The sequence below is a fragment of the Artemia franciscana genome, chromosome 3 (assembly GCF_032884065.1).
Source record: "Artemia franciscana chromosome 3, ASM3288406v1, whole genome shotgun sequence".
In the NCBI taxonomy this organism is placed as follows: Eukaryota; Metazoa; Arthropoda; class Branchiopoda; order Anostraca; family Artemiidae; genus Artemia; species Artemia franciscana.
In genome coordinates this window covers 44968851-44984684 of record NC_088865.1, presented here as the reverse complement: position 1 = coordinate 44984684, position 15834 = coordinate 44968851, and the positions used below count along the sequence as shown (strand labels likewise).

The 15834-nt window shown below is 33.5% G+C and overlaps 1 protein-coding gene across 1 annotated transcript in view; it reads right to left on the bottom strand.

Moving 5' to 3' along the window:
- Window positions 1-1734: 1734 nt before the first annotated feature.
- The window catches only part of LOC136025312 (protein Skeletor, isoforms B/C-like), a 51164-nt gene continuing 37064 nt past the window's right edge, over window positions 1735-15834 (bottom strand). Inside the window, exons 10-12 of the mRNA XM_065701216.1 lie at window positions 15042-15167; window positions 7244-7473; window positions 1735-3048 (exon numbers count right to left, since the gene is read on the bottom strand). Coding sequence (XP_065557288.1) covers window positions 2729-3048; window positions 7244-7473; window positions 15042-15167 — 676 coding nt within the window. The 3' untranslated portion in view covers window positions 1735-2728. The remainder of the gene's footprint in view (window positions 3049-7243; window positions 7474-15041; window positions 15168-15834) is intronic.

Here is a 15834-nt window from a genome sequence, read left to right as displayed (position 1 = left end):
AAACCTGATTCAAAAGTATTTATATAAAGAACAGTTTTAATGCCATCATAGAATCCAAATTTTATTTGGGTTAGCTATGGGAAAGGGATAGTACAGTATATTTTTCAGGAATACCAGAGTCTGGTCTCGATTAAGATAAATATTTTTATTTCATTTTCGATTACATTTTGGGGAAAAGGGGGTTCTTCGGTGCAAATTTTCGGGTGTAAATTTTATATTTGAAAAATAGATACATCTTACTCTCTTCTTATCCTTTTGTTCAATGGTAACAACAGTTTCAAAAACTGTGGAAAATTTTCAGTTGTAAACCACCCGAATTGAGTTGCGCAAAAGAACTCCGAACTAGTACCATCGAAATCAAAACCTTGTCAGAAAAAAAAATACTGATTTCTTATCAGAAAAAAACCTTTGGACTTTTCTGCTGGTCATGATTATCATCTAGCAAATAAAATGTAGCCTACCGGAGCTTCTTTTAGTTCTTTGAGTACTACACCATTGGCTCATTTTACAATGTAACTGTATGACAATTAAATTTGAGTAATTGTCAATTATATGACAATAAAATTTTAGTAATTACCGATTATTTGCCAATATTAGCCAATTAATTTTTTGAGAATTATATTCTATTATTTGACAATTGCAAACAATTATTATTTGACAATTTTCTCAGAGTTCAGTAACATTTAATGCAAGTCATATTATATTTTAAAAAAAAGGTATTTCGGGTAAAGATGTATGTCCAGAAAGTAAACGTTCAGTGATATGCTCCAACTATTAATTAAAAGGAGGAGGTTGGTAGGATCCAGCAAAAAATAATTAAAATATGCCGAATCGATAATGACAATAAAAAAAGATGACAATATAATGACAATTGAGGTAAAATGACGACTTCTTTTTTAATTACTTAAGTAAGACAAACATGACCCGTTTCATAACAGAATCATTTGAGAAGTCTTATCAAAACGCCATATACAGTTCGGTCATACTATATTTAAAAAAAGTTTTAAAATACTAAGAATATGCAAAACAGCATTCAAAAATTGGTTTTATTTTGTTTTATAGTTAAAATTAATGATAGTTAGATTAGCTACTTGCAAATCCACTTAACACCATGTTATAAATACGCAAAATAAAAACAAATCTTAAGAAAATACATTCATAGAAAAGCATCAAAGAACCATGTATTTGTATTTCAAGCAGAATTACGAGTAACTGCCAAGCCCTAGATCACACTTCAAGGTAGTTACAGTTAAATGGAAGAACATTCGATATATGTCATCTTCTCGATTTGACTTTGTGACCTCTTTTTGGTTTTATCATTTCTTTGATTTTGTCATTTTTTTACTTTTTTTGTTTCTTCGTTTTTGGTTGTACGTCATTCACCGTCTCAACCGGTGTGGTCTTAGAGTTTGTCATTTTCAGTTTGACAAAATTTGTCATTTTCTCGATTTGACTTTGTGACCTCGTTTTGGTTTTATCATTTCTTGGATTTTGTCATTTTCTTACTTTTTTTTGTTTCTTCGTTTTTGGTTGCACGCCATTTGCCATCTCAACCGGTGTGGTCTTAGAAGACATTCATTCATAGAATGAGAAACTAAAATTAGTACAGCCAATTTCTACTTCTTTTTGGCTTTAAAAGAATACAACAACACTATTTTACCATGATTTAAACAAAAAGGTTTTGCAAAGTCAAAAATTTCTTATAATATAACAGTTGCCAACTGAACCCTTGAATCAAGTAATCTTTTTAATCCAACTTACACAAAAAAGCAATCCTTAGAATAAAAAACAAAGCCAACCAAAGATTAAAAAAGAACAAAAATTCTAAAAAAAAACATCAATTAAGAATATGGAGACATAAAATTAAGACATTTATTTTTTTAAACGTAACTTAAGAACAAAACAAAAGGAAAAGATAAAAATTTTTCTCAAGACAATTACCACGTATATACTTCTGACAAAGTCTTAAAGAGGAAATCGATTTGAGCCCTATAATTAAGAACAATAAAAAAAAAAAGAAAACAATGAAATGGACAAGTTTTACTGTTCGAGATTCTATTACTTAAAAAAAGAAATTCAAAAGTTAATCGAGTGATATACCTTATCAAAACAGCCAAAAATGGATGACGTAGAACATCAAGCGAAATAAATTTTCAGCAAAAAAAAAAATTAATAGAAACGACTAAAATTTCTCAAACCAATCCCCAAGTGAATATTTGAGTTACAATCTTAGGAAGCAAACCAAAATAAAAGGCTACAATTCATCAAATTAATTATTAATTTGACAAATCATATTAATTTATAATATATATTAATTAGTATATATTTTATATAATTAATATATTATATTGTAATTAATATATTAATATGAAATTAATTTATTAATTATTTTTATTTATAATATGTAATTTGATATTAATTTATATAATTGATCGAACATATCAAGTTGAATGATAACATTAAGAATAAACTGATAAGAAAAAAAAGAATAAATTGGAAAAATGTGACAATTCGAGATTCTGTGATATTGATTGATATTTATCACATAAAAACGAGTTTTCGAACACTGTCTTAGAAGATGTGCATTGAAAAGTAACACAGAGTCTGAGAATAAATTCACAACCTAAAGTATCTTTAGCAACAGTCAAATCACCTAAATATATAAAATTAACATTTACTGAAATAATAAGTGGAAGAATGAGTCGTGAAAAAAATCAAAAAAGTAACATTAGACACAACAAACATATTTAAGCAAACATAAAGGAATAGTTAGGAATACAAGAAAACCGGGATAAATAACCGCACCCATGTTACTAGTAAATGATTTATAGGAGTCGACAACTTTTATTTTTCCACCCATATACGGGTGGGTAAAACTGTGGTAATAAACTACATCCGGCCAACTTGAATTCGGTGCCGCTTCTAATCGAGCCTGGTCCCCTTCCTCACAGCTATAGCTCAATGTGTTGCGGTATTTTTGAAATGTGGTCAGGTCATCATCCAATCTTGGGTCAGTCCCATCATGATACCAGTGACACAAACGGCCAGCTAGGAAACAGATTCTGTTTAATAGACATAAACGAGACATGAACATTTTCAGACAAACAGACAGCATTGAAACTGATCAGGTTAATGGTTTCAGTAACGGTTTCTGACATAAAGAACTAGCTACATACTAGATTCAGTTTATAGATTTCAGACAAAAACAACCAGCTCAAAAATAAACTTGGTTCAACGGTTTCAGACACAAACAAGCAGCTAAGAAATAGAGTCAGCTTAGCGGTTTCAGGCACAAACAACCAGCTACAAAATAAATTCAGTTTAATTGTTTAGCAGCGGTTTCAGACATGAACAACGGGCTATGAAAAAAGGTACAGTTCAACAGTTTAGACTGTTGAAGCTTTGAAACAGGTTTAGTTTAACGTCGTTAGATATATACAACTAGCTACGAAATAGTCAGCTTAATGATTTGAATAATGGTTCCAAACAAGAAGCTATGAAACAAATTCAGTTTATCAATTTTGCGACTAAACAACCAGCCACGATTTATATTCAGCTTAATGGTTCTAGTAAAGGTTTCAGACATAAAGAACTAGCTACGAAATAGTCAGCTTAATGATTTGAATAATGGTTCCAAACAAGAAGCTTTGAAACAAATTCAGTTTATCAATTTTGCGACTAAACAACCAGCCACGATTTACATTCAGCTTAATGGTTCTAGTAAAGGTTTCAGACATAAAGAACTAGCTACGAAATAGTCAGCTTAATGATTTGAATAATGGTTCCAAACAAGAAGCTTTGAAACAAATTCAGTTTATCAATTTTGCGACTAAACAACCAGCCACGATTTACATTCAGCTTAATGGTTCTAGTAAAGGTTTCAGACATAAAGAACTAGCTATGAAATAGTCAGCTTAATGATTTGAATAATGGTTCCAAACAAGAAGCTTTGAAACAAATTCAGTTTATCAATTTTGCGACTAAACAACCAGCCACGATTTACATTCAGCTTAATGGTTCTAGTAAAGGTTTCAGCAATAAAGATCTAGCTATGAAATAGTCAGCTTAATGATTTGAATAATGGTTCCAAACAAGAAGCTTTGAAACAAATTCAGTTTATCAATTTTGCGACTAAACAACCAGCCACGATTTACATTCAGCTTAATGGTTCTAGTAAAGGTTTCAGACATAAAGAACTAGCTACGAAATAGTCAGCTTAATGATTTGAATAATGGTTCCAAACAAGAAGCTTTGAAACAAATTCAGTTTATCAATTTTGCGACTAAACAACCAGCCACGATTTACATTCAGCTTAATGGTTCTAGTAAAGGTTTCAGACATAAAGAACTAGCTACGAAATAGTCAGCTTAATGATTTGAATAATGGTTCCAAACAAGAAGCTATGAAACAAATTCAGTTTATCAGTTTTGCGACTAAACAACCAGCCACGATTTACATTCAGCTTAATGGTTCTAGTAAAGGTTTCAGACATAAAGAACTAGCTATGAAATAGTCAGCTTAATGATTTGAATAATGGTTCCAAACAAGAAGCTTTGAAACAAATTCAGTTTATCAATTTTGCGACTAAACAACCAGCCACGATTTACATTCAGCTTAATGGTTCTAGTAAAGGTTTCAGACATAAAGATCTAGCTATGAAATAGTCAGCTTAATGATTTGAATAATGGTTCCAAACAAGAAGCTTTGAAACAAATTCAGTTTATCAATTTTGCGACTAAACAACCAGCCACGATTTACATTCAGCTTAATGGTTCTAGTAAAGGTTTCAGACATAAAGAACTAGCTACGAAATAGTCAGCTTAATGATTTGAATAATGGTTCCAAACAAGAAGCTTTGAAACAAATTCAGTTTATCAATTTTGCGACTAAACAACCAGCCACGATTTACATTCAGCTTAATGGTTCTAGTAAAGGTTTCAGACATAAAGAACTAGCTATGAAATAGTCAGCTTAATGATTTGAATAATGGTTCCAAACAAGAAGCTTTGAAACAAATTCAGTTTATCAATTTTGCGACTAAACAACCAGCCACGATTTACATTCAGCTTAATGGTTCTAGTAAAGGTTTCAGCAATAAAGATCTAGCTATGAAATAGATTCAGTTCAAAGATTTCAGACATAAGCGACTAGCTACATAATACAGTTTCAGACACAAACAACCAGATTCAGTCTAAGGGTTTTATACATGAATCAGCTGAAAAATAGATTCAATTTAACGGTTCAAAATATTCTCAACAAAACTTTTTTTTGTTTCAAGATTCTTAGCTTAAACAGAGCTTTTGAAGGAGGAGATAAAGACAGAGGCGTTATTTAGGCTGCAGAGTAGAAGAGCATAAGAAAATTGTTTCAATTGGTAGGAACTTTTAAAGGAGGCGGTGAGAATATAGGTGTGATTTAGGCTGGAGGGTGAAAAAGCTATAAGGCTTGTTTTCAATCTTTTACATGTATTATAGGACGTGGTAAGGACTGAGGTGCCATTTAGGCTGAAGATTAAAACATGAAGGAGATTTTAAATTCATTAGTGGTTTTGTATGTTATAAAAACTTTTCAATTGATTATTAAAAAAAATAAACATAGGTGGTTTCTTTTTACCCTCCAGTGTAAAAAAAATACCTCTATCCGTGCCACCTCCTCTCAGTTAGAGAAAAAGTCGCCCCTAACCCCTGGTTTTTATATTATTAGCAAACAGTATAGCGAGATGAATTAGCAGAGTACTGAAAACAAGGAGAATTAAGGCATTAGGCGTCTAACTTTGCGTCAGTCTAACAAACTAAATATTTTGAATAACCACCTTACATGTTCTTTGTAAAAAATAAACTAGTTTACTGAATTCTCCATTTTTTTAATTTATCACTTTTAATATCATTTATATTCTTAAGATCAAGATCAATATTCCAAGCGGACTCCGGATACCAATTCGAAACTATTCAAGTAGAATGGCAGCTTTCTTGGCACCTATCAGACAACAAATAAGACTACGGTAATACAGATTCACATATCGCAATTTGCAGAGTATACATTCAGTTGAAGCAAATAATAGAAACCTTTCACTACTGACAGCAGAAATGCAGGAGTTGCTTGGTGGACACACAAGTCGACTTTATTCCAGTCCCTTTCGAAACACCCCTTAAACTTTCTTCATGCTGTCGGAAAGCCAGTAACATTAATTGTGGCAGGTAGTGGAAGATGGTCGATCTCGTTAGCATATTTATCCAGCAGAACTTGTGAAGCACCAACTAGGTACAACTATACAACAACCAATATTGATTTAAGAACCAGAACAATTAATCCATCAAAATTTGTCAGGCACAAACTCTAGGTCTGATTATGTCAGAGGTCATTATTGGCTTTAGAACGAGAATGGTGGATGAACTTTTCGGCAAAATTTGAAAGAAATCCAGTAACGTGCAAGTTCGTTGTTGGGAATTTTTGCAATGTCAGAATAATCTCTTCGAAGAATCAGCCAGCTTAAATCTTTATAAATAATAATGAGCATCAAATCTCGAATTCCTGCAACCAATGCTATAGGCTAAGAAAGAAATTGTACGTTTCTTATCCTACTGTAGAGAGTGACAATCAGAACGGTATCCAAAAGGCAAAAAATTACTATCTACACATTACTCAGAACCAGCGTTTTATTTTTCACAATACCAACAAGGCAACCAGGTGGTCGATCTAGTTCTACAAGCAGGTATAATAAAAACTTCATATGCACTAATTCACTACGAGAAGTTACTATTAGCCGCTGTGATGTTCTTGCAGGGAAAGTCGTAAGGACTAGGTATTTGAATTTACTGAAACCCGAGAAACCTAATGTACATTATTATTTTAAACAGCAGCAGAAGATAGAAAATATACGGCTTTAGCAAAGTGGATTTCAAGACTTGAATAGAATTCCAAATCAGATTTGGCTTCTTCTTTTTTTACAGTTCAGACTTATTTTTATAGAATCTGTCAAGCCGAGCGAAGACCGGAAGTAGGAGTTTTGGGGAAAGCCATAGATAACCTTACTTTGCCGTAAACTCATTGCTGAAACTGCTAAAAATTCCACTTATCTAGCAAATCTAGCACAAAAATTTCAGATGTTCTGATGAGTCATTTTGCCGAAGGGGGGGGAGGAGGAATGGGAGATACAGCGAGATAGAGAAAGAGAGATAATTAGCTTCAGCACTCAATAAGAGTCTTCAAAACGCTTATATAGAAATTTTCAGAATATACTCACATTTTTGAGGTCTTGGAACTCCTCGTCTAGTAAATTCTACACCAGCCAACACTCGAACCTTTTTCCTTTCAGATTCACTCAAAGTCTCGTAGCCTCCAATTGGTTCATTAGTAATAACCAATGGGTGATAATTTGTGGCAGAGTGTGGATCGCTTCCTCCCTCAACGACAAACTGGTAGATTAGTCCTCGCTTCAGCACAAGATCAGGAACAATATAACCGTCAACGTACCTATAGTAGAATTACGTGATTATATATAGGAAACTTTGTGACAACCAGTTAGATATTCTTTTTTTTTCAAGGGGTAAACAAGGTGAAGCCTGAGTACTTCTATGATTTTTTGAAACACTAACCCCAATATTATTTTACTCATAATTCGGAGGAATTAATGAATGAGAAGAGAAATGCGAGAACAGCAGGATTTGTTTTAGTGTCGAGTCAGCTGATAAAATGTAAACAACCTTACTTATTGGAGAGTGTAATAAAGCTGAAATTTCTAGTGACAGAAAGTTACGGGTAGAAAAAATTTGATTAAAAACAATTTGAGCGGTGAACAGTTTCGAAACAACAATCTTTGATTTAAGGTCTGGAATAGCGTAAATCAACTGTTTTCTTTGGAAGTGTTTGAGGGCCAGAGAGAAATACAAATTAGCGATACAACGGATTGAGTGGGGCATTTTGGGTTATTTGTTAATGATTGCCTGTACCATATTTGTTGATATTATGAATTTGACGTTATTTAGAGATTCGATGAACCACTAAACTTGACGAAAAGCCTTGGATGTTAATAGCTTATAGTCACTATATAGGTAGGGTTTACAAAAGGTAGGTAGGTAGGGTTTACAAAAGGTATAGGTAGGGCTGTACAAATTATTCTTTATGTGAAGGGGGCTGTCTCCTCCTTAGCTCTTTACTATGAAGTTTGACTTTTTTTCAAATGTTTTTATGGAAATTTACAATAGAATAAAAAAGATTTTTCAGAGCAGTAAAAAAGTTTTGTTTGATGAGCAAGGTGTTGAGAAGGGGGCAATCCCCTTTACATATAGTAATTTTATATTTGTAAGTTCTAAACTTGCTCCTTACTTTAGTTGAAAGTCCTTTTCTATCTGTTTGATTACATTTCATGAGCCTGTACAGTTCTATGAATACAATACTTTTGGTAACGCAGAAAAAACGATCAATATTTTAATGATCTCTGTTTGGATTTTGATAGGTAATCAAACAGTTCATGTATGGTAACGAACTACAAGTAATGAGCGACCCGGCTCAATAGTAGCCGAAACTCTAAAAAACGGAATATTGATAACAATAGATATATCACAAGTATTGGTTTATTATACTGATTCCATATATATATATAAGTTTCATTAAGTTTAGTCTTACCCGTCAAAAGCTACGAGCCTGAGAAAATTTGTCTGATTTAAAAAAAAAACAGCGGGAAATACCCCTTGAAGTCAAAGAATTTTAATGAAAATCACATCATCAGGTTCAGTGTATCAGAGAATCTAACTGTAGAGTTTTCAAGCTCATATCTGCAAAAATGTGGAATTTTGTAATTTTTGCAAAAAGAAAGATTATGAATGCATTTCTATTAGTTTTTTTTTCACTGGTAACCGTACCGACCCAGTTGGCCGAGAACGTTGGGAGAGGGCTTATTCTAACAGAAAAAAAGTGCCCTTTTTAAGTGACCAAAATTGGGGCAACTAGGCCCCCTCCCATGCCACTTTCTCCCAAAATCGTCCGACCAAAATTTTGAGATAGTTTTTTTTGTTCAGCATAGTTGAGAGGCCCGAAAACTATGTCTTTGGAGATAAAATGACCCCCTGGGGAAAATGTATACATTTTTTTGGTGGGAGGGGAGGACAAATTTTCTGCTCGGAGGATTTTGCACAGAGAGAAGTTTCCCCGGAGAGGGAAATTTCCAGGGGGTGAACTTTTAAGGGAGAATTTTATACTGGGTGAATTGGCCAGAATTCTTATACGAAATTTCTTTATATGTCTCGTGTTCTCTCTACCAATTGAATTTTAAGCGCAGATGTGTTAACGGTAATTGTCCGGGGTAAATTTTCACGAGGATTGAATTGTCTAGAGGATATTTCTGTGTGGAGGGGGATTTTTCTGTGAAGGTGAAGCCAGGAGCCCTGGCGTAATTTAAAAAACGATCAGAAATTAAACGATTTTTTTTCAATTGAAAGCAAGGAGCAACATTAAAACTTAAAAGGAACAGAAATTATTAAGTATATGTGGAGGGTTACCCCTCCTCAACACCTCACTCTTAACGCTAAAGTTTAAATTGTCTCCCAATCCTAAAAAAAACTCCTGAAACACAACTACAGAAGGGTCGTTTAATTAGAACAATAAATAGCTTTTTTTAAGCGCCGAAAAACTGTAGTGTGAAGAGCGAGGTGATGAGGAGGGGGGCAACCGCTTTTATACATGAAATAATTTCGGTCCGTTTTAAGTTTTAATGTTGCTTCTCACTTACAGTTGAAAAAAACTTGTTTTTTTTTTATTTAAGGAAGCTTAGAGACAAGCATTTTCTAAAGTCAATCGCAAAAGTATGTAATTAAAGCAAAAGTATATAAAAATTATAAAAGAAAGTAATTACAAAAATACACAAAACGATAGCCTACTTACAAAAACTAAGATATAACTCCCAGCATTCAGTTCCGTTGAGCAATGCTGAAGGGTCGGACGGATATTTTTCAACAATATCGACAGTTTTTAACTTGGTTATCCAACACCAAAAATATTTAATGCCTTTAAACTCAGTGTTTATAAAAAGTAACGCATTATCAAAGTAGTTTGTTCAAAATAAAACATTAAAACTAAGATTAAGAAAATCAAATAAAAAAAATTTAATTCACTATATCTAATTTAATTTTAAATGCCAGAAATGAATGTATTTGACACCTTTATACTTCATGACTGTAAAAAATTAAATCTTTTTCAAAGAGACAACTAGATAAATACAATCACTCCCAAAAAAAACAAACACAAAAAACGTATCCGTTAAACGGGAAAAATACAGAAATTCCCAGTATTTTGTTCAGGAGAAACATTTCTGATTACAGTGGCTTCTTACATAAGCTCATGAGTACTCTTACTAAGCAAACAAAGTTGACGACATATTTTTACCAAAATTGACCCTTACTTCTATAATTACGGAAATTTTTATAATTATACCAACTTTTTTGTGTACTAATAACTGCACTAATTACTAATAAATAAACAAACACAACTTAGAAACCACAGGGAGATTTTCTCCAGACAGTGGAATTAAATTCAGTGAATATTTCGGCCCTATGTCTAGGGCTGTCTTCAGCACAAGACCATATATATATATATATATATATATATATATATATATATATATATATATATATATATATATATATATATAGCTGTTGGGGTGGCGCTTCGCGCCACCCCAACACCTAGTTGGTGGGGCGCTTCGCGCCCCCCAAGCCCCCCCGCGCGCGTAAGTCGTTACGCGCCATATTAGTTACGCGCCATTGTAGTTGTGTCCCTGTGTCCCACCTGTGAATAGAGATAGATATAAATATATGTTTTTAACTACGTAAAACATGCGAATATACAACATTCTTCGCTGTCCCATTGTCTGTGCATATAAATAGATTGTCAGGTTTACTGACTCTTGAACATGCAACATATAATTGTCCATGGGAAAAACAATCCGTATTCAGATCTATACCTCATTATTCTAATGATGTGTCCCTGTGTCCCGGTCGTCATTTATATTCCCTGTGTCCCGGTCGTCATTTGTGTCCCGGTGCCCCAGTTTGTAATTTCTCTTTGAGTGTCCCGGTCGTCATTTATATTCCCTGTGTCCCGGTCGTCATTTGTGTCCCGGTGTCCCGGTCTGTAATTTCTATTCGAACAATCCCTGTGTCCCGGTCGTCATTTATATATCCCGCCTGTGCCCCCGGCGTCCCCGTTGCAGTTGTGTCCCTGTGTCCCGGTCGTCATTTATATTCCCTGTGTCCCGGTCGTGATTTGTGTCCGGGTGTCCCAGTCTGTAATTTCTCTTTGAGGTTCCCGGTTGTCACTTATATTCCCTCTGTCTCGGTCGTCATTTGTGTCCCGGTCTGTAATTTCTCTTTGAGTGTTTTTTCTTTTTAGTTTTTTTTTAGTTTTTTACCTTTTTTCTTTTTTCAGTTTTCTTTTTCTTCTTTATTTTTCAGCGTCACAATGAAGTACATATCGACGAACCTTTGTTTTTTTAACTTAAATCTGGTAGGCATTGATGACCTTATCCAAGTCAAAATCCCAAACCCAATCATCATCGCTATCATTTTCAGTTTTGATATGTTTTGACTCTCGCTGTCCAGGTGGATTTTCATCTAACTGCGCGGTTTTGCGTTCTTTAGCCGCAAGCCTGTTTTCTTGCTGTTCTTGTGATTCCTCGGAACGCTTTCTTTTCTTACTTTCTCTATCAGCAGCAAGTTTTTTGGCATAAACTCTTTGAGCAGCTTCCTCGGCTGTTGCCATGTCTTAAATACCGTTAATGACGTCACCGTCAAAGCAAAAATGACGACAACTAATTTCATGACGTCAGCCGACACAGAAACATGACGTCACCTGATCCACAGATCCACAGACAGACAACTTATTTTTATATATATATATATATATATATATATATATATTATATATATATATATATACCATATATATATATATATATATATATATATATATATATATATATATATATATATATAAACTTACATTAAAATGCAAACTTTAAAACGAAAAATAGTTTAAAAAAAATTTTTAAAGAGCCTTGGCATCCTTACTTCAATGACGTTCAAACACGATTGATAAATAAAATGAGGTGAGATGATAAATTCTCTCAAACGAAATAAAACAAAATAATTAAATACAAGCTTCCAAAGCTAATCTTGTTTTTTTTTTTTTTTGGCAGCTTGCCTTAAAGGCCTTTTTGTAACGGGTTCAATACTGTTGCAAATTGGTTTAGTAAAATATTTCGTTAGATCATTTTTAACTAAAATTGAGTGTAAAGAATTTAGTGAATATTCCCTTAAGTACCTATTTAAAGAAATATTATTATTTATTTTGAGACTAATTTCAATTGATTCCCGAACCACCTGTTGTTGTCCATATTATTAAGAAAAAAAAAACAAAAAAGACATATTATTTCTTTAGAAAGAAAATATTTTGAAAAAAAAAATTGTTTGAAAACTTGTCCGCTATTGATTTTTCTCAAGTTGTTAGATTAGAAAGGAATTTGTTTAGCCATGATTTTCGCTAGTCAAAGGAACGACTTAATAAAAAATTGGAAAGCCTGAGTGATGAATCTTCAAAGAGAAACCGTATATATTCTCCAAGATTCACTCCTTGACCCGCTATTGTTAACCTCTCTTCTAGAACGTTTTAACTCCAGGAAATCGAAACACTGGAAAAAGGTCCAAAATTCTCTTTTCTACCGAAACAAGTTCCGTAGCAGATATAGTTTCCTTTCTAGAGTCCGCTTTGCATAAACACTACCCATCTGTTTCTAACCCCGATGAAGTTAGGTCTTGTCTCATAAATACCCTTCATACCAGCCAAAAAAAGGTTTAAGTGTCCTACCACTTTCACACCAAAAAATTTGTACGACATAAAAATTTATCTAATCTCCACAAAGACCCGTCTATTATAATAAACAAAGCAGACAAAAGCAATTCACTTGTTGTCATGGATACGACAGACTATGACAACAAAATCCAGTCTTGAAAAAATTTCCCTATTGTTTCTACGATGTGTTTTTTTGTTATGGAAAGGCAATGTGGTCTTCGTCGCTATTTACAAATAAACAAATAAATATTTAGAATCACCATAAAAAGCTGATTCTTTGATTTAATGTTATCAACAGCTAGGCCCTTATACTTTGTCATTGACAAGGACCGTTATGTACTTACCATTTATTTCTATGAAGAATTTGATTTTTTTTTTTGTGTGTGTGTGTGTGTTACCACAACCAAATCATGAAGTGAAAACGTTTGTGGAAAATTGGAAAGCGGTCACTCAGTCACAAAGTAGACCTTACATTTTCCTTATTAAGGGTCAAAATCTATTGGCAGACAGTCAACAATGGGGCAACAGCTCTCTTTCTTTTGGTTTCCTTACAATTGCTTTATAGTCCCAAATTTCTAGGGGGGCCATGACCCTATTGCCCGCCCCCCTGCCGGCGCCCATGGTGAAAACTAGAATGACTTTCAGAATTTGTAAGAGTGGCTGACTGGACTACTAGTCTTGATTCCTTCAGAAGAATGTTTAAACAAAAACGAAAGGAAATTCATAAGAGGAAAAGTTTATCATTTCATTCAAAAGAAAGACAAATCTAACTATACCGATTAGATATAAGGCCACAATCAGGATTTCTATTTGTTTTTAAAGTCATTCATATTCCCAAATTGTTTGTTCAATTTTTTACTTTTAGGAAGAACTAAATAAAATATCTGTCTGATATTTAAGGTAACAATTCATTCACAGTAACCAAATTTAATCAATTAAAAGAAAAACATATGGGTATCATTTGGTATAAGACGACGTATATTGAGGGAATAGAAAAAAATTTAGCTGAATTATTCAGGAAAAGAAAGATACGATAAATCTAAAAAGAAAAAGCGCTAAAAAAATTTGCTAAATAGACAAATTCATAAACAGTAGGTACAGTAGGTAAGTAAACACACAATGGCTTTTATTTTTCTCCAAGTTTCACTTTTTCATAATTACCTCTTTAAAGAAAAAACAAACTAAATCAAATATTAATTTTCATGTTTCTTTATCCTTACATTTTAAATTTAAAATACTTTAAATTCTTAAGGTAATTTATTTATTTACTACCAAGACTATCAAATTATTCAAAATAAGAAAATCCAAATCATTCGAACTAACCACGTTTACATAAAACAACAATGGTTCTATGTATAATTCTGGGGCCTTATTAATACTATCCAGGAGGGATTTCAGAGAATATTGAAACGCCCGAGAATATATTTGTCTTAAATTTCGCTCTTTTAGAGACACCGTCTGGACCTAAATACCATTTGGCACCGTTATGCAAGAAAATGGACATGAATCTATAACTACAAAATAGGCATTTGTGGATAATCTCTTTGCAGTTCATTCAATCACTTGTGATAGCCTCAGGCAACTATAAATTAAAGGAAAAATTATTCATGGAGGGAATAAATCCGATTTCACCTTGAGAGAGCGGGGAAAGGGATAATAGATTCTAGTTTTATAGACTACCTTTGTATTAATGACAAAATGTTATTATTTGCATTTACTTCAAAAAAACTACCGAAACAAGAAAAAAAAATCAAATTCGAGTGAGCGCTTTACGATATCTTTACAGTAGCCAAAGAAAACGAATAAAGCAGTTTACTACTACGTTTTTAGAGATGTAAGTTGAAGACTAAAGCTGTACAAGGTATGACTGAAACTATAATTTGGGCCCATGGGCCTACCAATGTAACTACTTAGCTGAAAGATAGGCTTTCAGCTACCAGAAAATTTCGGGTTGTGATTTCAATGATTTTTTTTTCATTTATTTAAGCCACTCATAAGTGTCTGGCACTATCTTTCAAAAGATAGGGATAGGGGGATATGGCAGAGGGATAGGCATGCTACATTTTGTTTGACCTGAAATCGTGCAAGAGCTTCCACTCTTTATGATATAGAGAATCTGATGCAATTTGTGAGTAAGTAAAAGACGCACAATTGGAATTGCGGCCATTTCCTTCGAAAAAATAGGAATAAAGACCTACCAGGCAAGGCTAGATGAGGGCAATCCTGTGAGTCCTGAATATCCTCTTCTTTGCCCACTTGGGCCTATTCTTGCGACAAATACCCTTTTCGAGGGATCAAATATAGGCGGTATGTTCCACGGTTTCCTACGTGAAGAAAAATGGATATTTAGTGATTTTGTCTTTCTTTCCACACCTGGAAGTTACATACCAAAACTTCTACCAGCATGCTACATAGAATCAGAAACAGTAACTCATTGAAGAAGCAATCCAAATTCTACTGTGTGTGCGCACTCATTACAGAAATAAAATTTTAGACGTTTGTCGACATAGGAGAATTAATGACTAAAGTGTTCCATTACAACTTGAAGGTGGGCAGAAAAAAACTACATCAAATACACATACAAAGTCAATTTACTAAGAATCAACTAGGGTGTAAAATGTTTCCCTGCAAAATGTTTCCAGTGGGGGTGAGCCTGCAAAAACATATCCAGAGAAAACTTGAAAAATATATTCTTACCACAAACACAGGCGCTCCGATCCGAGGGGGGGATCACCCCCAAGATTTTGAAAATATATTTTTTGGAATTCTTATTCTAAAACAGCTTTTTTGGTATTTTCATGGACAACAAAAGAACAAAATGCCCCTTTAGATTTTGATAAATAAATTTTGTCCCTCCTCCCGTTCGTTTTCGTGAAATAACGCCGCTCCACAAAATTTGATTTTTTTAACATTACCCAATTGGGCTCTTTTTTTATAATTCTGGTCTTCGAGGGCAAAAGCCCTGCTCCCATCCCTCTTTTCAACCTTGAG